The sequence below is a fragment of the Electrona antarctica genome (assembly GCF_951216825.1).
Source record: "Electrona antarctica genome assembly, chromosome: 20".
In the NCBI taxonomy this organism is placed as follows: domain Eukaryota; kingdom Metazoa; phylum Chordata; class Actinopteri; order Myctophiformes; family Myctophidae; genus Electrona; species Electrona antarctica.
Window position 1 is genome coordinate 20,178,861 of NC_136801.1, and position 25,086 is coordinate 20,203,946.

A 25,086-nucleotide genomic window follows, 5' to 3' on the forward strand; every position below is an offset into this window, starting at 1 on the left:
GAGGTCTGCAAAGCCAGACGAGCCCTGAACCCGTTGATTAGGGCTCAGCCATCTTGTTTTTTAATTAATAGGTTGCGGGCGGGGCGCACAGAGAGCCTAGTTATGCTAATAACTATCGTCAACAATGTTATGATACATTAGTCATGTTAGTCTCTGAACGTCTCTGAAGTCTGACAAGTTGGGAGTTGGGTTTCCTATGCCTACAGAGTTCAATGAATATTAATGTTAGGGGATATGTTTCAAAAATCATTCTTCAAAGTTCACACCAGAGAAAGCAAGGTAGTTATTTGCTGCTGGATCAAGTAACTTTGCTTCATTCTTTTGCGACATGCTTATGCCAACAGATTAGCGAGATAAATTCGATGAGTCTCCGGTAGGCCGCGGGTTAACACCCCGAACTCCCAGGGTTATTCAATCCATTAAATCATAGTGCCCAGCGATTTATAGCAGCGGAGCACATTTAGCGATGGGCCGGATGCTATCCCGGGTGTGGCTGAAGTAGTTTGATGTAGCCAAAACACTCTCCATGCCATCGACAACAATGGGAGGTATGATTAATACTAACGTGACTAGCGACGGGACCGTGATGGGCTGTCTAACACAATATTTTCTTAGAATTGGACGGAATGATTTAGATCGAGTTATTAACGTTTTAAGATTTTCGATTCCGTCGGCTAAAATGGGGGGGAGGGGCATTTTCGATGACGTCCCACCGGAAAATAACATTGAGTGTTGCGCAACAGACGCTCCCAGCCTGTGGAGCGATGCGATCGATTTTGATATCAATAATCTCCGTCCTTTTGATCAATCTCCGTCCTGAGCGCTGGGCTAGCTAATTGATAGGGCAGAGAACTCCGTCCTTGCCGCTCCGGGTGTTAATGAATAGCATCTTAGAGGCTGTTTTTTGAAATAAGGAGAGCCTGTTAAAGTTGTTTAATACAGCTCAATATTTGTACATTTCCAAAAATGCATAATATAATTTCGCTCTCCCTTTGTCTCGTTCACTAGAAGCATCGGCGGACTATACTTTTACACCGATAGCCTACATATATAGTTAACAAAATACTAACTTAAATTTATTTTGATGTATGCATGTTTTGTTTTTAAAATCTGTTGCAGTTTGCCACTCTCTTCTTACCCATTTTGTCATGAAATGAAAATGAGAGAAAAAGGATGGAATGAGGGATCATTCTAGGAGGTGATCATTTGGGAGCCTACGGCAAATTAAAGGAACATAAAGATGAATTGTGTGGACAACCTTCTAGAATATGAGATTTAAATGAGATTTTGGAATGAGCGGTTCACGATTCGATTCCCCGTACCGGCAAGACAAATCTTTGTGTGGGGAAGTGATTGGCCACCACCACCATTAGCGCTGAAGTGCCCTTCAGCAAGGCCCTGAATCCCAGACCGCTCCAGTGGAGTTTCTCAGTGTCCACCAGTATGAAGGGCGTTTCAGATGGGGAGCAGGTGTTCTCGCTTGGATCGCAGTGGGAATCGCACCGAGGTCTCATGCTGCAGACGTGTCGCGTGGGAAAAGAAAACGTGACCAAAATCCAGCTCTAGCTGCTATGCCCGTGGGTGTGCTCATGAAACGAGCATGCACGTGACAGTTTCACGGGACCGCGCACGGTTGTGTCTCCGCCCATCAACTTTGACACGTATCTCGCCCGCCTCTCATTGAAAATTACTAAGGCGCGTCACTCGCTCCCCGTCTCAGCTCAGCTCCCATGTTTTGATGTGTTTCTGTGTATAGGGCGTGGCTGAAAATAAGCCCCCTAGCTTAGCTACGTCCCTGGGTAAATAAAGGATGAAAAAAAAAAGAGGGAAACTTCACAATCCAACAACCACCCCACCCGCCGTCCTCTCAACTCCTCCTCTACTATCCCCTCTTCTCTTCTCCCCATCCTCGTTTCCTCGCCTTACCTCTGTGAGGTTGATTTGTCCTCTAACGGCATGACGCGATATGCCTGGGGCCAAGCCGGGGTCTCCCGTCTCGCCATCTCTCAGCTCTTATTGTCTGACCTTCCTCCTTCTCGCTCTCTCTATTATGACAGTGTGACCTACTTCGCTGTGACCTTTGATACTTCATTTTGTGGTCCGGGGGGAGGGCTACAATTTCCCGGCCTTTGAATCTCTCTCTCTCTCTGCTGGCGGCTATTTAGGTCAGTCTGCCATTTGCTTCGTTAATGAGCCAATTGAATCTGAATATACTCAATATATTCTTGGCACTTTCTTTTCCATAATAATACAAAAAAAGAACAAGGACATTTGCAGTGAAGGAGAAAGACGTCGGCTCTTTAGCAGACTATATGAATAGGGCTTTGGATCAAGCCAGGCGCACGCATATGTGCGTGTCGATCTGTCTGCGCATCTGTAGTTCACGTATCTTGAGTATCGTCTGACCGACCGACTTCAAATTCGGCACATGCGTCAGATGCGAGGACCCGAGGGACTGCTGCACTCTGCGTTGAGCCAGCCGTATATGCTGCTGTGCATGCAGGGAGAGAGTAAAATGAGTGTAAAATGAGACCCGCAAGAGTCCATTTGGATCCGTTTTACACTCACAAGAGTTAAATTATTGTTAAACATCTGCATTACTTAAGTATATTTACAATAACCAAATTTGGTTCCATTATACACTCTCAAGAGTTAAACTATTGTTAAACATCTGCATTACCTAAGTTAATTTATAAGACGACTACACAATTAGAGGATGTAGAAGAGTTGTTATTTTGATCAACTAGAGCGGTGCCCGTGGGGCCTCTACAGCGGTGCCTGTTGGGCACTGGTCTACTTGGAACGATGCAAGTTGGAAATGCATGCCCCACCCAAATATTATTGGGTTGGTCCACTGGCCGACTTGGAACGATACAAGTTGGAAATGCATGCCCCACCCAGATATAATGTCTGTGTCCCTTTTATGCCCATATATGGAGTTCTTTGTCATCATGCCCAAATATGGAGCATATGCAGACGTCAGAATGATGTCAGAACAGGCCAGCTCCATATATGGACCCTGGACAGGGGCCCAATCCAGAGCCCGGGCAGAGGCCATTTTGGGGTGGTCATGGACAACCGTGGGTCCGACCGACTCGACACCGGCCACTGCACCCCCTGTGGTAGTGTGGAACACGTGTGTCAAATTTGAAGTCAGTGGGGTGAACTGTCCTCGAGTTATGTGGATTACACACAGACAGACGTACAGAGACTTGGTGCATAGATAATTGGATGGATAGATAGATAGATAGATAGATAGATAGATTCAAATGCAGAATAAATAATGGGCCTTGATATGAGAAGGGTTGAAAACCACTGCTGTAGGACTCAGAGGTGCAGAACTGTTGCTGTGGTGCCATGGATCAACAGCCTCTTCACAGCGGTTTCAAGTACCTCGTGTTGCACGTCACTCAGCGCTCGCCACGGATAATGCACACGGACAACACAATGTGGGCAAGGAAGGGCTAGGCAGCACCTGCACCACCTCAGACAGCCGAGGAAATTCAAGGTCTCAAAGAGACGTACCTGAAATCCTGCTATTCGGTTACCATTCTGATGGGGGACTATCACCGCTCTGGGTACAGGAATAGAGCTCCCCCTGGGACCAGTGAGCCATGCAGAGGGTGGCATGCTTGGCCGAGCACAACATGGGAACGTTCCTACCCTCCCTGCAGGACTCACACCCCAGAAGGTTTGAAAAAGGACAACTTTGCCTTTTTTATTTTCAACCAAGGTTCATGTTTTAGAGCAGGGGTTCTCAACGTTTTTGTCCGGGGACCCCCGGAAATGCTTTGGCAATGTCTCGGGACCCCCGCCCCGCCCCCTCCCAACCCCCAATATAAATTGACTGCTACAATAACCTTAAACCATTTTGGGCGGGAACCCCTTTGTGTTTTAAGCATTGTTATAATTTAGCTATTGAAAAATAGCAGATCTACAAGCTCATAGCGCGCCACCGAGTGGCGCGCTACGAGCTTTGTAGGTCTGCTATTTTTGAAAAATCGTGAAAATAAAATTAAAAATAAATCTTTTTTTTTTTTTTTTTTTTTGAAAATAATTTGGGGACCCCCTAAAATAATTTGGCGACCCGCCGAGGGGTCGCGACCCACGGGTTGAGAACCCCTGTTTTAGAGAAAGTAAAAAGCACACCCGTGTCAAGTGAGGGGTGCTAATATATTAAAGTCTAACTCATTGATTAGGTGATGTAATGGTGATAAACGGTGCCAACACAAACACTAAATGCCATTAACAATAAAGAGACGATATGACGTAATGAGTTACAAAATTACGTAAGTTTTCCCTTCATTGTCAATGGCGTTTATTAAACAAACATTGAACTAAAGACAAACATTAAATACCTCAAAAAGAGATTATTTTCATTTGCTGCTTTCTTTCGTTATAACAATTTTAGCCATTTTTGACAGGGGCTTTTTGTACTTTGACAGTTTTATGGCGATTTATATATTATTATTTACTATACTGCCATACTATGTGTCATAGGCTCAATTTGTCTTTTTGTCACCTCCCCCTTCACATTCAATAGATCCCGTGATCTTTTTTGACCAGATGACATTTCCTGGGGTCTAGTAGGACTATAGTGAATAATAATAAAGACATTGCTATAAAATGTATATGGAAGTATTTATACTTTTACTTAAGTAAAACGTTGGAGTACTTTTTCCACCACTGACACACGCGCACACACACACACACACAGTGACTCACAGTGTGAGGTGGTTGAAGCCGACGGTCCGCAGCGTGAAGGCCCTGGCCAGCAGTCGGCAGTGTGTGAACAGAACGCCGATGGCCTCCTCGAAGTCGGTGAGCTTCTGGAGCACCGGGGACGTCTCGATGAGCTGCCGGTCAGTCTGAGGCTCCTGGACCTGGACACAGGGTTCAGAGCAGCAAGGTTGAGCTCGTCCACTAAAACAGGCTCCTGGACCTGGACACAGGGTTCAGAGCAGCAAGGTTGAGCTCCTCCACTAAAACAGGCTCCTGGACCTGGACACAGGGTTCAGAGCAGCAAGGTTGAGCTCCTCCACTAAAACAGGCTCCTGGACCTGGACACAGGGTTCAGAGCAGCATGGTTGAGCTGGACACAGGGTTCAGAGCAGCATGGTTGAGCTGGACACAGGGTTCAGAGCAGCAAGGTTGAGCTGGACACAGGGTTCAGAGCAGCAAGGTTGAGCTCGTCCACTAAAACCACAACCAAAGAATGTTAGTCGACTATACCGTTTTTTTTTTTTACTGACGAAAACTAAATAAAAACTAAGCAATGATGACAAAAATTATGACTAAATAATGTAACTAAAAGACACGTCATTTTCTGTGCTCTGAAAATAGCAGATCTATAAGCTCAGCTATGAGCTTGTAGATTGGCTATTTTCAGCATGCAACCAGGTGTAAAATGTGCCATTACCACGACAGAGGCCCGACAAAATCAACTGTATATCTAATAATAAAGTAGACTAAACTAAAACTTTTGAGATGGCAAAAATGAGGAAATTTTATTTTAAAGACTATGACTAAAACTAAAATAAAAATGTTGCTGTCAAGATCAACAGTGCAAAGCAGCTCAGTCTGTATCAGTGGTTCTCAAACCTTTGTTGGCTCAGGTCTCCCCTGTAAATAACCTTTCCATCTTTGTCTTAACACTTTTGCCGGGGAGTGCCAAACAGATGAGCTAGACTTTACTCTGAAAGGTCCTGCGAGAGGCCTGATTAAGTTGGAAATAGGACAGAACATTGCCATTATGACCAAAACCATGGAGTGCCGTAGATTTAGAGAGATTAGACAGTTTAGTCGGGCCATAAACAAGGAAGTGAACGGCAGTGCACATGTGCAAAACGTGTAGGAAAATGTCTAGAATCACTGAAGAAGGCATGACAAAAAAAAGAAAACAATGTATACACGTCCAAGGCCCCCCACTGGGGGGGAAATACTGCCCATACTCTCTGAAGTCTGCATTAGGTCGCGAAAACATAATACCCGCAACCGGCCGTTCCAGCCTGACAGAGACAATACTGTAGTTAAAGGTCAAATTCATAGTTCCTGTTAATGTGGAATGATTGAGGGTCGTTAGCCCCCCTATGTACAGCTTTGAGGGTGTGTAAATACAAACATTGTCCTAATAAAAACATTGAATGCCATTGATAATGAATGTCCAGTTTTGAGTGTTTGTCCCAACAAACATGAAATGGCATTGACAATGGACAGTTCCGAGTGTTTGTGTAAAACACAAACATTGAAGACGAAGTTGAGGACGCAAATTCTGATTGGCCGGAATGAGATGATGTATGACGACGTACGACAATAAGAGCGCCCCTCACTTCAGAAGGGTGTGATTTTTTTTATAGTTGAAAGCTCGACCAGTGTATATACGCACTGTAACGCACATGCGTGAGAGAGAAAGTGAGAGAGGGGAGGTGGATTGAGGGGCTCAGGGAGGAGGGAAAGAGGGAGAAATAACCCATTTCACCCACGCAATAACCCGGCACTCACCCCCCCACAACTTGTAAATGCTGTTTGTACACGGTATATGCTGCACTGAGCTCCCGTGCTGTAAGCAGGGTTGTATATAAGAGCTCCAGCTATAAATGAATCAAACAAATCAAGTCTGTTGCCTGAGGGCCTCTTTAGGCAGTATGTTTTCACCAGTCAAATAGTATAAAACAACCTAAATGACTAACAGCAGATGCAGCCTTTTTTCTCATGCAGTATTAAGGAATGGTCCATCTAGATCTTTAAATAAATACAACAAAAAAAAAAAAAATAGATAGATAGAAATAGACAGATCTCTGGGCACCAGGCTAGGGTGCCTTACCCCAGTGTTTCCCAACCTTTTTTGGCCCAGGGCACACTTTTCATAGCCTAAAAATCTCAGGGCACACGTAGATATACGGTGTATAGGCCTATCTATATACATATACATACATATGTGTATGTATGTGTATATAATATATACAGTATATATATTTATATATTCATCATTCAATATTTTGAACTAAAGTTCATGGTTCCAAAAAATGAACTATTTTAGTTCTTTTTCGTTCTTTCTTTTTATTTAATAATAAAAAAATTAATTCCTTTAAAAAAAATACATTTTGGAGAAAGAATAGCTCATATGCAATGTGAAATGCCACCTAATTCTTAATCATTTTCCTTGTCTTTATTATGGGCCAACTTGTGAAAGCTGCATGCTTTTATTGTGAAGGGTCTCAGTTCTCACAGCCTGCATATTTCCACGTGCTGAAAATAGCTGATCGACAAGCTCACAACGCGTTGCGTCCGCAACGCGTTGTGAGCTTGTAAATCAGCCATTTTCAGCATGGACCACGTGTACGACGAAGAATAAATCAGGCATCACTGCGCTTCTGTGGAGGGAGGGAGATATATTGTGTTGGCCGAACGAGGCGATCATGTATGGACACTTGGACAGCTATTTTTCGTGGCACATTATGTTTAATCACAACAACGTCACGTTTACTTTACCTCCTCAGTGTTTGGGTCGGGACATGTAGGACTGTATGTGTCTGCTGTCTACGTGCATATGCGCGAAATGTAGCGTCTTCTGGATGCATCTCTTTTGCATTAACATTTCAATGGCCGAGGGTCGTTAGTCTATTGTTCCGTCGTTATCGCACGCGGCACGTCTAATGGTTTATCGCAGTCTAATGGTTAGACGTGTGACAACAACGACGCAACAATAGGAAGCCTGCAGCCCAGTAGCTATAATATTGCTTTCGGGGGAGGGTTAGTGTTATTTTCGGTCAAATCAGGCGGCACACCTGGACACATCAAACGGCACAGTAAAGTGCCGCGGCACACAGGTTGGGAAACACTGCCTTACCCAGTAGTGTTGATTTTGTCGACTAAAACTATGACGAAAAATGTTCGTCGACTACCTTTTTTTCCACAGAGGAAAACTAAATAGAAACTAAATAAAAACGAAGCTACGATGACTAAAACTAAGACTAAATACTGACTATGTTGTCAACAGATATAGCCTAGATTCAAATGTTTGGGAGGGGGGGACGGGGGACGGACGGACGACGACGACGACTAGTGGAGAAGAGATCTAAGTATCCAGACTAAAATATGACAAAAATAAATGAAATTTTATTTAAAACTGACTAAACTAAAATCTAAATCTGCTGTCAAAATAAACACTGCTACGCAGGACGTGGGGTGCAGCTGTGAGGAATACGAGGAAGCTGCGGGCTTCGCTTGTGCGACAGATGGTGCAACGCTTCGTGTTTGTGGCACACATTCATTGCATTTAATTATTACCACATCAAATATAAAAACATTTCCAGCATAAGAAATAACCTTTTCCCTTCTTTTGAAATATTCCCGTTCACATCAGGAGTGGACATTGTAATAATGATCATTAGACTCGGTTCAGAGTTTGAATGAATGTAGAATTATGTGCAGGATTTTGGACTTCATTTAATTGGCTACATTTAAAAAAAGTTATTTTATTGTAATCCTCTCTCTCACTCTCATGACGTGTGCCAGTGATTACCCAGCTTCCCCGTGCCAATCTTGGCACCCGTGCCCAAGGTTGCAGCTCTACAACGTTGAAGCACTGGGCCCTAGTGGTAAGAGGTGGTACTGCAGGCGGACCCGTGGAGTTATGACTATGAAACCCTGTGCAGCTGGAGTTTAACATTGAGCGCCCGTTTCCACTTCTGCATTTTGGGCACCAAATTTTGATGCCCAAATCGGAAAAATGCGGAAGTGGACGGTTCTTCCGGGTGCTTCAAAACGCCACTGAGCAACTTCCACTGACATGAATAGCGGGGGGGCGGGGCTATCGCGCCGGTTCAGTCTCTATCCTTTTAATACTCTATGGGTTGCCTACCCCTGGATGTACACGATCAATACATCTTTCCTGATGAAACTCTAAAACACCCTGCGACCTAATGTACTGTGGACATTTGATGCAAATAAAGTGCATTGAATCGACCTTGTAAGCACACTTTATTTAGCTAGCCATGAACCACACAATTCCCACCACAACCCCCCCCCCCCACCGACATGGTAAATCTACAATGTGGGCTGTTTTAAGGCCAGTAACTCTTCACAGCTTGTTTTCTGTTATCAGTAATTACCATCAAAAAAACACACCGAAATACATGCATTTCTCAGACTTCCTCCATGTCAATGTTGATGCGCCGTGACTAGCTGGATGCATTTTTTTATTCAACATTTCAACGGCGTGCTGGTGGTGATGTCATGGTTCAGTCTTGCAGCGTGTCTTAAGGAGCACCTTTCCCCTTTACAAAAAAAAACGCAAATTCTCTGTCCCTTTCCCTTAATTAGTGAAAGGCACTTTAATGGCCCGCGCGTCACTGCTAACGTCATGTCATGCGCCACTGCTAATCACATCTGACAAGTGTGGAGGCACCCAGCTAGCTATCCTGAATAGCAAAACGTGATTAAGACAGAGACTTACACCTGACAAAACAAAGCACCTGACGGCTAGAAATCACCTCACATTCTGCTAAACGACTGTCAAGAGTCTGGGCTGTGGGTGTATGTATTTATGTATATAAATATGTTATTTATGTATGTACAATTAAGTACAATTTTGAGGTATTTGTACTTTACTACATTTATTTGAAAACTAGTTACTAGTTACTGTAGATTTTGTTAAAAAAAAAAATAAGAAAACGTCACATTATACATTTGAAAACTTGAAATGGCACATTCTGCATAACCTTTAGTACATTAAGAACATTTTGATGCCAACACTTTTGTACTTTTACTCAAGTACCGTTTGAAGACATTTACTTGTAATGTAGTTCTACATTGCAGTATTGATACTTCTACTTAAGTAAAACAATTGAGTACCTTTTCCACCACTGCACAAAGACAAAGACTTGAACACGTGTCAAAAAACAAAAAGACCAGGAAGTGTTCGGTTTGTGCGCCCCGCTTACGCTGAACATCAGCGAGCAGCGCAATTATCCGCACAACATGTAACTGCCATTACTTATCCGCCTGGGCGCTCATTAGGCCTGCTGTTCTTCCTTTCACCATGGCTCTCAACGCTCAGCTTCGGGGCAGGTGTGAGGGGGGAAAAAAAGAACACCTTGTAACCCTCGAGGCAGTGCTCTCGGGCATGACGCCAAGCACATGAGTGCTCAGGCGGCCTGCATTCCTCGTCAATTAGCACGAGTAGAAATTTGAATATGTATTCCTTAATTCGCAATGCTGTTAGAATATCATCAACCGGTGTTGAAAAAAAAGGTCAAATACACATTTTTATATAATAATAATTTTGCATTTACAATGTATGGTTTTCTTTTCAACTGTGTTTGATTTGTATGTTTTCTTTTTTTTATGTGGACCCCATGAAGACTTCACAGAGAAGATTGTGTGCACATCTCAATGCCTATATTTAGGCCAGGTGCTGGATGTCAGGCATCAAGGTAAACATCAAAGAAGAGGAAAAAACATCCGCACATTAGTTTCTAGAGCTCCATGAGACTTACTTTATTAAAGGCAAGAAAATGCCCCACTTTTGACCCACTAGGTCTTCACCCCAGGAAGACTAGCTTGGTTGCTATGGCACCAGCTAATGGGGATCCTTAAGTACGGTACACAAAAAAAAATGGACACACACACACACACACACACACACACACACACACACACACACACACACACACACACACACACACACACACACACACACACACACACACACACACACACACACACACACACACACACACACACACACACACACACACACACACACACACACACACACACACACACACACACACACACACACACACACACACACACACACACACACACACACACACACACACACACACACACACACACACAGGAGGTTATATAATAACCATGGTTATTTAACCATAACATTCGCGATAGATACGCATGTGAGAACATCCCAATTGTTCCATTTTACAGGGAAAAAAATCATATACACTCCCGCCTGTTGCTTTAAGGCCTTGGGCTTTGTGCGTGATGATGCAGTGCTCTCCCACGCACGAGGGGATAAAACCCCTCTGCGACTTCCGCTTCTCACCCCAGGTAAACCCTTTTCTTCTGCAAAAGCAAGTGAGAAAGGCCACCCAGCGTTATAAGATTTTTTTTCTGTAAAATGGAACAATTGGGATGTTCTCACATCTAGAAGCAAATGTTAAAAGTTAAAATAACCTGGGTGTGCACAGCATGTGGTATCAAGGTCTCTGCCATGAACCTGGCTGACGACTGGCAGAGGGAAGTGGGAGACCACAGAGGTTCCTCCCTCCCTCCACCCAGCCCAACCTCCGACCACAGCTTTCTACTGTACAGCTCAGCGTTAATTTAGGACTGAGAGCAGATTCTACAAAATGTCTTCTAAATCCTGACAGTTTTCTGAAAGACCTATGTTTCTATATCAGTATTTGTCAAATCTTTTCATGTCAAGGACCGCCAGAATTATATGTATTTGGCCGCCGACCCCCATCTGAAAATGTGTTGTCCCAGGGACCCCCGCAAGAAGCAAATATTTGCTTCTGGGGGGGACCCATCTGAAGGGCGTGGTGCTGTGCTGTGCTGTGCTGTGCTGTGCTGTGCTGTGCTGTACTGTGCTGTGCTGTACAAGCCCTCCTCCCTGGCCTGTCTGTGTGTTAGGCTCCAAAACAGTGACGAACAAACTCTATAATGCCATTTTCGTGCTCGGACACAGCCAGGGACACACCCAGCCACACACATAGCTGTCTATAGGAGTGGTTGCACCACTCAAAATTGTTCGCTGTGAAAGTATATATATTCTATCTATCTATCTATCTATCTATATCTCTATATATCTATATCTATCTATCTATATCTCTATATATCTATATCTATCTATATATATATATATATATGCACACATTTTCATGATTTTTCAAAAATATCAGATTTACAAGCTCATAGTGCAGCACTCGGTTACCTGTGACTAAGTCATATACAATATCAAACTAATTGACATCATTTCAAATCTGCTCATGAATAAATCTTTCAAATATGTTACTAAGAATTCTTAAAATAGATACTGGCCTTTAATTACTTCATCCCCCCTGCCTTTTTTATGTAACTCTGGCCTTCTTTTAAATCACGTGGCACCTTTGATTGGGAGATTTATGATGTGAGTTACATACGGAGCCATCGCCTCTGCTGCACGCCACAAAACCATGGCAGGGATGGCATCTAAGCCTGTGGCTTTATCAGTATCTAGTCCTCTTACAATCGTTATAATCGTTTCCTTTGATGTTTTGTTAAAAACAGAACTGCTCTTTTCCATTCCCTTTGGCATCATAATAATTATTGACTTGAGATTCTGCATATTTAACCTGTGCTGACAGGGGGTTCCGGAGCCAAGTTGTAATGCAATAGCGGTGAAAAAAAACCTCATTGAAGTTCTCGGCCACACTGCCTTTATCGAAGGTTAAGGTTATGGCCAATAAGACCTACTGTATATTAGCATCTTTCGTCTCAGGGATCTTTCTTTGATCCCTATTAATGACTTCAGGGTTGCCCAAAGCTTTTTAGAGTCACTTTTATGTTGCTCTTGCAGTCTTGCTCTTAAATAAATTATCTTGGCTTCTTCTACCGTTCTTTGTACTTTATTTCTAAGATTTCTTTATACTATTTACTTACTATATAGATCTGGTGCCATGGTTCTCTTAACTTCCTTCAATACTTTATCTCTTAAGTGAATACAATCTAGAATAGCTTTATTCGTCCATGGCTGTGTTCTTTGTTTGATTCTGACCTTCTTTGTTAGAGCTATTGACTCTAAAACATTAAGGAACATAATCTGAATGTGACCCTGGAAAGTCGGCATCGCTGCTCATCACAATGTGCAACTTTTGCTATTTCCAATGATTGTTTCATGTCTGGGAAACTGCATCAGAAACCATTGTCAAGGTTTTGAAGATTTGCCAGAACGTGTGGGAACCCTGGATACATGTTTATTCCAAACTCCTCCCGACACTGACTATAGCACAACAGCAAGCACAGCGACACAATGCCTGCCCCTGGAGACCTCAAGCATTTTGGGGGGGATTGAAAAAAGAAATACAACATAGTCATACTGTAGAGACTTTTCATTCCCGCCCCATCCCAATCCCAGGATTAATACAAAGTTGAATCCATGGATTCCCACGGGACACGCGGGAATCCCGAAAAAATGTCATCCTCTAGATGGAGTAAACAAATGCATGTATGTACAGTACACATGCACATAAATGCAAAGGCTTGGGCCAAATTACAGATATGTAAAGATGTGTGAAGGCATGCCGACAAATGTATGCTTCAAACAGACACTCACTCTCACTCACAAAACACAATCAGAGAGAGGGAGAGAGACAGAGTGAGAGAGACAGAGAGAGAGACACACAGGGAGAGACTGCAGGTCTTGTGACACAGTAGAATATTAGGGACTATACGGGAGAGACTGTAAGTGCGTTTCCATCCAGCCCTGTTAAAGCGCATTAAGGCTTTTGCGCATAAACTCCTGAATGGAAACACCTCAAAATGCAAACAAGTCCTCATTTTCCCGCAAAAACACTTTTGCGCTTGAAGCCTAAGGGGTGGATTTTGGCCTATATCGAAAAAAATGAAATGGGCTATGCAAACATTTGCGGAAAAGGTTTCTAATTGGAAAGCATTGAACTCGCATTATATCGCTTATGAAAAAGAAAAAAAACGGAGTCAGTGGATTGAACGGAGGGTGTGAGTGATGTGGATACATTTATGCTCTCTCATTCAGGACCCTAGCAGTGCTGCTTTTGAAGCCTCTGCTGTCTGCAGGCTCTTGTTCTCCACGGTGAATGTGTTGATCATGAAAGTTAGACAGTGAATATATTTCTCCAAAACACCTCGGAACGGACGAGTGGAGACTAGTAGTCAACAACAGAAGCAAAATCAACACAGCCAAAATGTTAATTCATGGTCAGCACAAAAGTCGCAGGGGTCCCTCGTCCCTGTGCTTGAAAACGAAACGTATAACCAGCTCCTGTCAAGTCAACACACGCTGATTTATTTAACTTTATTTATTTAAGAGACAGCCTGATTGAAAGACAACCTCTGGACAGCATAGAGGACTTGTAGCCCGATTACCAACCAGGCAGTCCGTGAATAACATTTTTGTATAGTCTAAACAGGGGTGTCCAAAGTGTGGCCCGCGGGCCAAATGCGGCCCAGGGACAGATTTTATACGGCCCTCTGCTTCATACCAGAATTGTATTACCCCAACATCTTTACATTGAAGATGTGATGGAAACGGGGAAAATGTGATTCGAATTAATGAACAGTCACTTCCTATTTTCGAAAAAGCTTGATGGAACCGCACCTTGTGACATGGAAAGCTCTCAGTGAACTCAGCCAGCCGGAAGCACACAGACTATAGATTCCTTTTAGGGGGTAAATTCAGGCACCAGAGGCAGCGCACAGACCCAGGGGATGAACGAGTGATGTCAGGACTTCGGTATACTCCAATACCGTTTCCCCACACGCGTGCCTCGTTGTACAATCACATAGCAAACGGCACAAAGGACTGATAATGTTCTTGCTCACTCACACACTCGCTCTTCAATCTGTGCAGGGAGTGGTTGGCCCTGGTGGCCTCCAGCACCCTCGGCGCGCACACACATGCGCGCACATGCACCTTCACCACATCCTCCACCCGTCCAGTGTAGCCTCAACGGCAGAGCCATTCTTCCTCAACAGCCCGCCTGCCTTCCTCACCAGCCTATTATAGGACTAATTGTGTCCGCAGCCTTCATGTGAATAACCCCCTCCAATAGCAGGAAATTGCAAGGAGGACACATGGCCATTATAGACTGATAAGACCATCTGCAGCATCCTATTACACAAAGGCCAAAGGACCTGAGCGACCTGAGCCTGAACAGCCTGTTCTGACCCTCACTGTGGAGGGCAGCAGAGTTATCGGTCCAGTGACTACTCAAGACTAACAACCTGCACTTCTCCGTTATAAATACAAGAAAATCTGCCGACATAACGGACATATACATATATGTGACCCAGCTTGACTGAGGGGCTGACATCGTGCAGCCTCCAGGTTTTCACCAGAGGCGAGAAACTGATTTAAAAAAAGGCCTGACTTTAAATTTAAAAAATGACTTCTAAATCCTGACAGTTTTCTGAAATACCTATGTTTCTGTATCAGTGGTGCTCAATATTTCATGTGAAGGACCCCAAAAAATATATGTAATTGGCCGCCGACCACCATCTGAATATATGTTGTTCCAGGGACGCCCCCCAGAAGCAAATATTTGAGGTAAAACCGTTCGCTCTGAAAGAATATATATTCAAAGATTTGCACCACATTTTTACGACTTTTCAAAAATAGCAGACCTACAAGCTCGTAGCGTGCCACTCGGTGGCGCGCTATGAGCTTGTAGATCTGCTATTTTTCAATAGCTAAAGTATAACGTACGGTAACGCTTAAAACACCAAAAGGGGTTCCCGCCCAAAATGGGTTGATAGCACAGGCACGTCTGAAATAAACGTCAGAGCTGAAATCAACATGTAGATATGAAATAAATGCTTAAACATGTAGCTAGGTGTAATGTTAGAGACCACAGAAGTGAAACTTTCAGGCCTGTTTTCTCAACTCGCTGTTTCTCTGCAAGACATTACTCTATAAGCCATATCTGTAAAAACTGGTGGGTCAAACTGAACAACCAATGTCAATTTGCTTCCATATGAAAAAAAAAATCCCCTCAGTCAAGCTGGGTCACAAATAATATTCACAAAACAAAACGTAGGTTTTTTTTTTTAGAGAGAGTACCCGTAGCCAAATAAACAGCTGTAATAATGACATATCCACCCACCTGTAGGGGATGAGGGGGGTAGTTGAGCCAAACTTCACGCAGATCCTGAGAAAGAGAGAGAGAGAGAGAGATTTTGGGAAGAGTGAAAAGAGAAAGGACACAAAGTTAGAGGTAATTTGGTTCCATTAGACACAAAGAATACAAAGTAAGTAATTTCATAACGTGAGAGGCGGTGTGCCATATTCCGGTGGGAGGCACAATTAAGGTTGGTGGTGCTTCGCAACAGGTGGTGGTGGTGGTGATAGAGCAGTGGTTACCAAACTTTTTATCCTGTGACCCAAAACAGAAATTAGACATTCACCCGGGACCAAACTAGTGAAAATAGCAGATCTACAAGCTCACAATGTGTTGCTTCGCGCCGCTTTGTGAGCTTGTAGATCAGCAATTTTCACTACTTCTTAGAATGTCTTCGATTTTTCTTTTATTTCTTTCTGAAATGACTGAAAAATAATTATCATTGGATTTAGTTTTGAATTCATACACCAGACACGTGCCAGATAGCAAGGCTATCTCTATAGCTATACATCTCTATATGATTGGATGTGTATTACCGTATGTGTAATGTAGGCTACTGTTCGTTTTGTATAGAGCCTCCGGATTGCTCTCTGTAGGGCAGGCTGTATATTGTAAATCTTCCCGACATAGTACTTTCCCCATACAACCCCACAATAGGTTCTTGTGTGGTTCCAAATCATATTGACTTTTGTAACTGTCATTATTGAGAGTATACTAGTCATTTAATCACAGACGACATCTCGGTTTCTCCGGGCACCAGTAGCTTTGTGTGCTCATGCAGGTTAAATGCCAGGGCTGGCTGACAATTAACTCCCTCCATCATGTAAACAACACCTAAGATTTTCTGACTATTTATTTTATGTTTGCCGTGACAGCTCCATCCTCCAAATAGCATAGTGGTTCAACTGTCTCCTCTGATGATGAGTACTCCCTGTAATTATAACCCTCCTGAGCGGGAGAGAGAGACTCGGTGAGAGCCTAATCATTTAATCATTTAAACCTGTTGTCTGCTTTCTCTATACTACAGAATGGATGTAATTGAATCATTCGCTGCTGTGCTCAGTGTGTATGGAATGTGGGGTGGAGAGTTTGGCTTGTAATCACACATTTCGTTCGTAGGCTGTCACATTCATGCACACTTCTTGCTTCGGCCCCTCCCTCTCTCTCTCTCTTATTTATTCTATGCTTTTAAGCAGTTTTTTTCATTCTCTCTCATTGTCTTTTCTATCTCTATCTCTTGTCTGTCCTGCTAGCTTATTATTCAATCCATTTAGACCTGGAACGCATCTGTGCCACCTTAGCTTTTAACCACTTTAACCATTATTTTAAACTTTAACTGTTGAAAAATAGCAGATCTACAAACGAATATGATTTTATTCTTTCACAGCGAGTGTTTTTAACTCAAATCTTTGCTCCTGGGGGATCCCTGGAACAACATTTTGATCTGGGGGTCGGCGGTCAAATACATATAATTTTGGGGGTCCTTGACATGAAAATGTTTGAGCACCACTGACATAGAAACATAGGTTTCTCAGAAAACTGTCATGATCAAAAGAACGCTTTTGCCTTTGCCTCACTGTTGGCCCGTCGTCTCATATTGGTGAATTGGAAAGCAATAAACCCACCGTCATTCAAACAATGGATCAATTAAGTGGTGAGCGCATTAAAGTTAGAAAAGATTAGATACTCTGTAACCGGAGCAAGAGAGAAGTTCGATACAACATGGGCTCCATTCATGAGATATGTAGAGAACCGAGCTGTCATATAATAACATATATATTATATTATTCATCATAATTGCAGTGATAAGACCGCAATGAACGCATCGGGGACGTCATCGACCCGGTTCTAATGAACTTTGCTGTGTCCTAAACGGTATATATATGGTAGAGTTACAGTGGTGTTAGACAACGCGTCGCAAGCTGAATAAAAAAGCCAATTACTGACGAGCGGTAGATGGGACGAATGTGCTCTTTTTTCCTCATGAAAGTAGACATTCAGGGCTTTCATTCGGTGTATAGTATGTATAGGATATTTTGTGTGTTCAATTTTATATCTGCCTGTCAATGTCTGTGACCAAAAACTGTGAATATCTCAGCTTTCTGTTCAAAAACACCACTTTTAGACAAAAGCAGGTGTTACATAAAGGTCAATAACTCCAGAATGGAAGATGGTAAAATCTTTTTTTTTAAATTAGAGCCGACAATATAAGCTTTCTTTTGAGGTAAGTGGTGTGATTCTCGCTACAAGACAACGTTTGCTGTGGGCCTTGGAAAAAGTCCTTCTTTGAACCTACTCCCTCAGCACCCTGGGAAAGCATTTTTCTGAAATGCTCAGCACGCTGTGTGTTAAATAAAAGTGTTCATAGACACTTATTCTCTTAGGCTTCTGGAAAATAGTTGTTGATTGTTGTTGGTACATTTTGTAAAGCGTCCTTGGGTTCATGAAAGGCGCTATATAAATTCAAGCTATTATTTGTTATCATTATTATATTGCAAGTGCAGACGATGTGTGGGTCATTGTGTACTTTTTTTTTACGTGTGGAGCCGTCCTAGATAATCCAACCGATGGATTGCGAGGACGTGTACACACATCCTAGCGCTTTTTCATTGATATCAAACGGAGAAAATAAATCTGATTTCTTTTCTTTTTTTGGGTTGGCCTAAGCTCACAATGCGTTGCTTCGCGCCGCTTTGTGAGCTTGTAGATCGGCAACTTTCACTACTTCTTAGAATTTCTTCGATTTTGCTTTTATTTGTTCCTGAAATGACTGAAAAAAATACATCATTGGATTTAGTTTTGAATTCATACACCAGACACATGCCAGATAGCAAGGCGCGGCACTCTGTGCCTATGCCCATGCCTTGAGCTGTCTCACATTGGAGTGGTGAGGGTGGTTATGATAGGAGAGGGGGGTATGACTTCCTTTCAATAAATTGCAATAAATTCAATTGTGACAAATTGAATTAGCTTGTTTGAGTGATCAACAATTCTGTCTGTTGACACTGACCAGCTAATGCTGGTATACCAAATTGAGGGTGCCATGTTACCAATCAACAGTAGGTAATTAAGACTCCCAAGGCTATGCTGTGAGTTTTCTATTAAAATTCACATTTTTAAGGAATGGCAGAGGGACAGAAAAGAGAAGTGAGTGTTGCTGGATGGTTTGCCAGCTTTTGCACTGCATACAAGATGGTTACTAGAGCCACGGCAACATCAGAATGGCAGACAATTTATTGTTGTCCTAAAGTATTATTGAAAATTACATATCAAAGGCAAAACGGAATATTTCATTTTCTCTGCGTCAAACGCATATGGATCCTCTGGAGAGATAAGTTAGGGCCCGTGATGTTGCCCCCCAGGGGTTGAAACACATTTATTTCCAGTCTGCAAAAAGAGTTTTCCCGGGTATACCGTGCTGTATCAGCAAAACCTCTACGCGGTTCAAGACAAATCTCCCTCTTGGATGCTGCTTCTCGCCACAAACCTCCTAACAGCATTAGCTTAGATTTTGTGAGAGCATATCGCGGTGACTCAAAAGTGCACAGCAATTGAATGAATCAATGTGCTTTCTGGTGATTTCTGAAGCACATTACCGAACTTAACCCATTAAGACACCGAGACTAGGGTTGGGATTAGTTAGGATTTTAACGGTTCCGGATCTTTCCCGGATCCCTCTTAACGGTATAACTAACCTAACCAAGTACATAATAAACACAAATTCATTAATTCAATTATTGAAAATGCACTTTACAATTATGACGTGGCACTATTATTTAAACTTCACCACCACCACCACCACCATCTAGCCACCACAACAATATCATTGTTGCAATTTGTACTGTATATTGCAATTTGTACTGTATATTAAATATACAGTACACATTGCAATAATGATATTGTTGTGGTGACAAATGTCTTTAATTCAGATTAATTTAATATGAAGGACCCCTTACCCTAATGGAAACAAGCCATAGTGCTTTCTTGGATTATAAAATCCTCTTAGCAGACCTTGTATTGAACTGTAGGCTACGTTCCTGTTCTTTTTTTCTGCAAACTGTTTATGAAGTAATCAATCTATGGAGGTATATGCACCTAAACGCTGGCCAAATCAAAAGCAGTTGAGTTGCTTATAAGTTGTAAAAATAAGTGCAGACAAATTGATTTGGCTCTATAGTTAACGTGATTCATAAAATATCAGACAGAAAGAAGTCGAGTCATTGGCGTTCTAAATTAACACCATTAACAACAGTTGTACAATACGCCTAATGAAAAGCTCTGTAGACGTTTAGTTTTTATTTTCTATTACGTTACTAGCCTGGGGAAAGTGAACCAGCCTTGCATCATCCTCGTACCCCGCCGGCTGTGGTGGAGCTGCGGGGAGTGCGGGCACGGCTTTCCGCATGGCTCACAAACGCGATGTGCCTAGATTATTCTTAGGCATATTGATTTTGAGATTTTCCCTCAATGTGGACGTGGTCCAACTGGTACAAGTTGCAACAACCTTTGCCGGGAACTATAGCATCGCATTTATTGCACTTTGCGTGCTCAGCCTCAGAGTCATTTCCCTCTCTGTTAACCACACTTTGGAGATCTCTTCGACATACTTTCCCACTCACTCTGCGACGGTCGCTGAATGCACAGAACAGTGGGCGTATCCTCCCCGACCCCACTCACTCATGTAGGTGGGGTGACGTCACCCCAGGCTCTGCTTACATGCATGCAGACACAGCGGAGCTACATGACGACCGATGAGAACCGTTTGGGGAACCGTTAATAAAAAAATCACACCCGTGTGAACTGAGTGGTGCAACTGTTCACACACTACGTCACACACTAACCATAGCAACCATGCTCACCTGTACGTGGCCCCACATAGACACATAGATACAGACAAAGCTGGTTATTGGAGTGGTTTGCACCACTCAAAAAACGATGGAACCGGCTCCGGATCCGCAATGTCGGGTCTGAAATGGACCCGGTTCCGAATCCCAACCCTAACCGAGACCAGATTCTACAAAACGACTTCTAAATCCTGACTTTTCTGAAAAACGTATCAGTGGTGATCAAACTTTTTTCCCTGTCAAGGTCCCCCAGAATTATCTGAATTTGGCCACGCATACCCATCTGAAAATATGTTGTTCCAGGGACTCCCCCAGAAGCAAAGAGTTTAAAAAAGGTGACAAAGATGCGTTCCATGTCTTAATGGGATAAAAGTAACATGCGAGGGAACTCGAGCATGTTAAAGAATTTCCATCAATCTTGTTTGAACTACAGTGTCACCGTGGGGAGCCTCGTTGCAGTCCCACAATGACTGCATCAAAAGACCTGCACAATTCACTTGGATAATTATACCTTTGGCAGTGAGACCCTCAATCACCACGTAGGTATAGCCATTAATTCAGTATTTGATTTGACTGAGGGGCTGCCATTTTGCAGCCTCCAGCTTTTCACCAGAGGAGAAAAACAGCATGTTATTCGTTTTATCCAAAATGATTTAATAGCACAGGCAGACGTTCACATACTGGAACATGTCTGAAATAAATCAGAGCTGAAATTCACATGCAAATATATGAAATAAAGGCTTAAACATGTAGCTAGGTGTAATGATAGAGACCACAGTTTCACCACTTTCTCAACTCGCCGTTTCTCTGCAAAACATTACTCTATAAGCCATATCTCTGAAATTGGTGGGTCAAACCGAACCAATATGACAATTTGAAGCTATAATTCCCTGCTTTCATATGACATAAAGAAAATCCAATGACTTAGTGTTTGTCACATTTATTTCTCCTTCCCTTTTGGATTGGCCATATGAAGTGGTGTTACCAGTGCGGGCACCACACTAGTCCTGCGTAGCCAGAGAACACTTCCACCATCTACGAATGCTATATAGAGTCTGAAAGTACACCTCCCGAAATTCGAGTAAGGAAGCTGCCATTTCCGTTCACGAAACTATATTTTAAAATATCTTTAGAGCATATATTTTTATTTCCATTTCTGCTAAGCAGCAAGCTATATGTTTAGATGACTTCTATTAGGATACATTTGCACGACTGTAAAAACTAAACGGAAGTGGGGAGGCGGCTTCACTTCCGCTTTATATTTTACTCATGATCAGAGCTTCCGTTGCTCCAGACCGTGTGACGGAAGCATTTGAAAATTGCGTGAAGGCAACCGTCTGGGCACGCGAGACTATGCCCCCACATAACTGTTATTGGCACATCTACCTCGTCCCTAATCCCTCCACTGATAAAAAACAAACAAGAAAAACTGCTGTGATTCAAGTGCCATCGTCAAGTGGAAGGTTAGGAGGGGGAAAAAACAACACAACAGGAGAGATCTTTTGTTACAAAAGCAGTGAGATCTGCTCCTTAGTGCTGGGTATTCTTTTGTTGGGAGTGTGTGTGTGTGCGTGTGTGTGTGTGTGTGTGTGTGTGCCTGCCTTTCCTTGAAGGAATATTTATGTTTGCATTCATACACATTTCAAAACAGTGCACATTCAATCTCCTCGCTTTTGCTCTGGCAGATGTTGTTTTCATTGTCGTTTTTCATCGCAGGACAAATCTTTTGTTAAGAGATGCAGAGAGGTCTAGGACATCGCCTTCAGGCTGTGCTTTAATCATCCTCCATTCATCGCATACAAATTTTAATTCTTTGTGTATTTCCATATTTATAGGGGGGGGGGTGCATTTACTGCCTGCAGTCACTTATCCTCTCTCTGCCTTCGTTCTACCTTGTGGCATTCAAAGCAAAGGAGAGACGGTGAGCAGTGCCGACACAGGGTGGGATGGGGTGGGGGTTGGGGGTTACATACAGTATCATCATGTCATATAAATACATGCCCACGCGCTACAGTGCAAACTCAATGGGCCCTTATTTGCTTTCACCACCAGAGGACAACGGGGGGAAATAAATACTAAGAAGAAGGCGGGCGGATGTCCAGCCAAGGACGCTGCATCTGTTCAGACAGTGGTATACACACACTCTCTCGCTACAGCTGATGCAGACAAAACAAGGCAGCAGAGGCCAGGGCAGAAGAACACACAGCACTAGAACAGAGTTTGGTGGGTTACCTCGCCGTTGAAAAGCAGCCGCCCAAACAGTAGTTTGGCTTCCTCCAAGCCTCCCTCCAGATACACAGCTCCTGCGGGGGACAGACATGGATAGAAAGGAAAAGGAGAAGAAACCAGAAGTTCAGAATGACAAATCGATACGAGAGGAAAGTTCCAATCAAAGGCGATGAAATCTTTGCCAAAAATAAACAGGCTGGTGGGTAGCTTTGTGCACAGAGGTGGCACGTACACCACCCACCACCATTCTGTGTAAAGCATGGCGACCAAATTCACTGCTGGCCTTAAAAGAAGATAAATTAAAGCAATTTCGAGGCAATTCCAGACCTCTCCCCTAATGGAAAAACTTAAAAATTAATTGAACTCTGCAATGAGTTATAATTGCTTTATTAAAAATTAGGAGTGGATTTCTTTATTGTTTTTTTATGGCGTCATGACCTTAGGGGTCACCTGGCACCGCAAGCTTGACCACCCTGCTACCCTTGTCGCAGGTGTGTGTGTGTGTGTGTGTGTTGCACATTCATTTCAACGTTGCTTCTCGGTCGTCCAAACTATATTCTTTAGCCTTTACTGTAAGTGGTGGAGGTCTGTCAAGTCAATTTAGAAGGCAATAACGACCTGGCAATTGGTTTGACCACTGTGTTATTTTATTATGTGCGTAAATGAGTCATCACAGAGGGAAGCACAATGGTGTTCAAATGCACCGGCTGCTTTCATGGGCGACATCAAGGACAGATATAAGGGATTTGTCATCTCGGGAGGGAAACCGCTCGCAGATGAAAAACAGTCTCTCTCTCTATCTCTCTCTCTCTCTCATAGAAACAATGTTATCTGCACAGTATCAGTGTGTGGGGTTGTGTGCGCTGCGTTGTGAGCTTGTAGAGCTAGTAGCCATTTTCACTACTTTTTAATAGAGCACCGAAGTCCTGACGTCACTGTCAGTAGAGGGCTCCAGTCCACAGGTTTGTGTACTTTTTATTTGCATTGAAATCCCCATATGGGGATTTTAGATCTCTTCATATAAGAACTGTGTTTGAAAAATAAACCGATCAAAACAAAACACAAAACATTTATTTTCCCTAGCTTTGCTTTTGCTTTGGAGTTGATCAATTGGTATAATTATGAATTGAGAATAATGATGGTATCTAGTTCACACTGCACGAGTAGTCAGCACTGAAACATGACGAGTCAGACGAGCAGACAGTAGAGAACTAAACTCTAAAGTGGAGTATTTACCCCCTTATCACTACAACACGGATAGCGTCGCGGCTACCGAGGGTCGCCAGCCGACCGAACATGTTACGTCCTTCATCAACGGGTTCCGACGCGTCGGCAAGGTGATATGGACGGCAAGCGACGGGAGCTCGTCGTCGGGAGTCTCCTGCCGACAAGCTGTGACGCAAAATCGTGAACGAATCTGTGCGATGTGGAGTTTGTTTTCTAATTTATGGAATTTCTTCGATTTTTCTTTGATTTCTTTATGAAATAATGAATTTAGTTTTAATTCATAATTTCTTTTGTATGTTTTTTTGTATTAAACATCCCAGGTTTCTCACGACACATCCTGCCCCCCCCCCCCCCCCACACACCCTAAATAAACAGTCATAAAGTAATACAAATATCAAAAACCCACCCATTCTCCCTGAACCACTAAACTCATTACAGATGTGTCTGTGGGATGGTCGGCTATTTGAGTGACTCTGAGGGTCACCACAAGAGGAGGAGGAGAGACATTTTCCCAGTTTCAAACATAGACAGAAGTAGAACTGCGTTTGGATTCTGGGGCTGTGTATATGACCATGGGCGCCGTTCCATTTTTTCTTTTTATGTATGGAATCTCTGATTTCTTTGATTTCTTAATGTAAGTACTAAAACAAATCTTTGAATTGTGTTTGTAATTCATGATTCTTTTTTGTTTGTTGTTTTTCAAAATCTTTTGAAATAGTAAGTTAAAAACAAAACGCAGGACACAAAAGTATTAAGGGACCCATACAAATGTGTCTGCGAGTGCGACCCACAGATGGGTCCTGAACCACTGTGTGGGAGCCAGTGTTTTATGCAAGGTCTCCATTCAGCGAAGACCCGGCGAGGACACACTGTCGATTGGCCAGTTCTACGTTTCTATATCTATG

At 43.0% G+C, this 25,086-nt stretch overlaps 1 protein-coding gene across 2 annotated transcripts in view; it reads right to left on the bottom strand.

The window, feature by feature from the left end:
* The window catches only part of drosha (drosha ribonuclease III), a 141,343-nt gene that overhangs the window by 32,207 nt on the left and 84,050 nt on the right, over positions 1–25,086 (bottom strand). For both annotated transcript variants that reach the window (XR_013788485.1, XM_079489646.1), the window contains exons 25-27: positions 22,958–23,028; positions 15,867–15,911; positions 4,726–4,883 (exon numbers count right to left, since the gene is read on the bottom strand). Coding sequence is in view for 1 of the 2 variants with exons in the window: in XM_079489646.1 (XP_079345772.1) it covers positions 4,726–4,883; positions 15,867–15,911; positions 22,958–23,028 (274 nt within the window). In the remaining variant the exon portion in view is untranslated. The remainder of the gene's footprint in view (positions 1–4,725; positions 4,884–15,866; positions 15,912–22,957; positions 23,029–25,086) is intronic.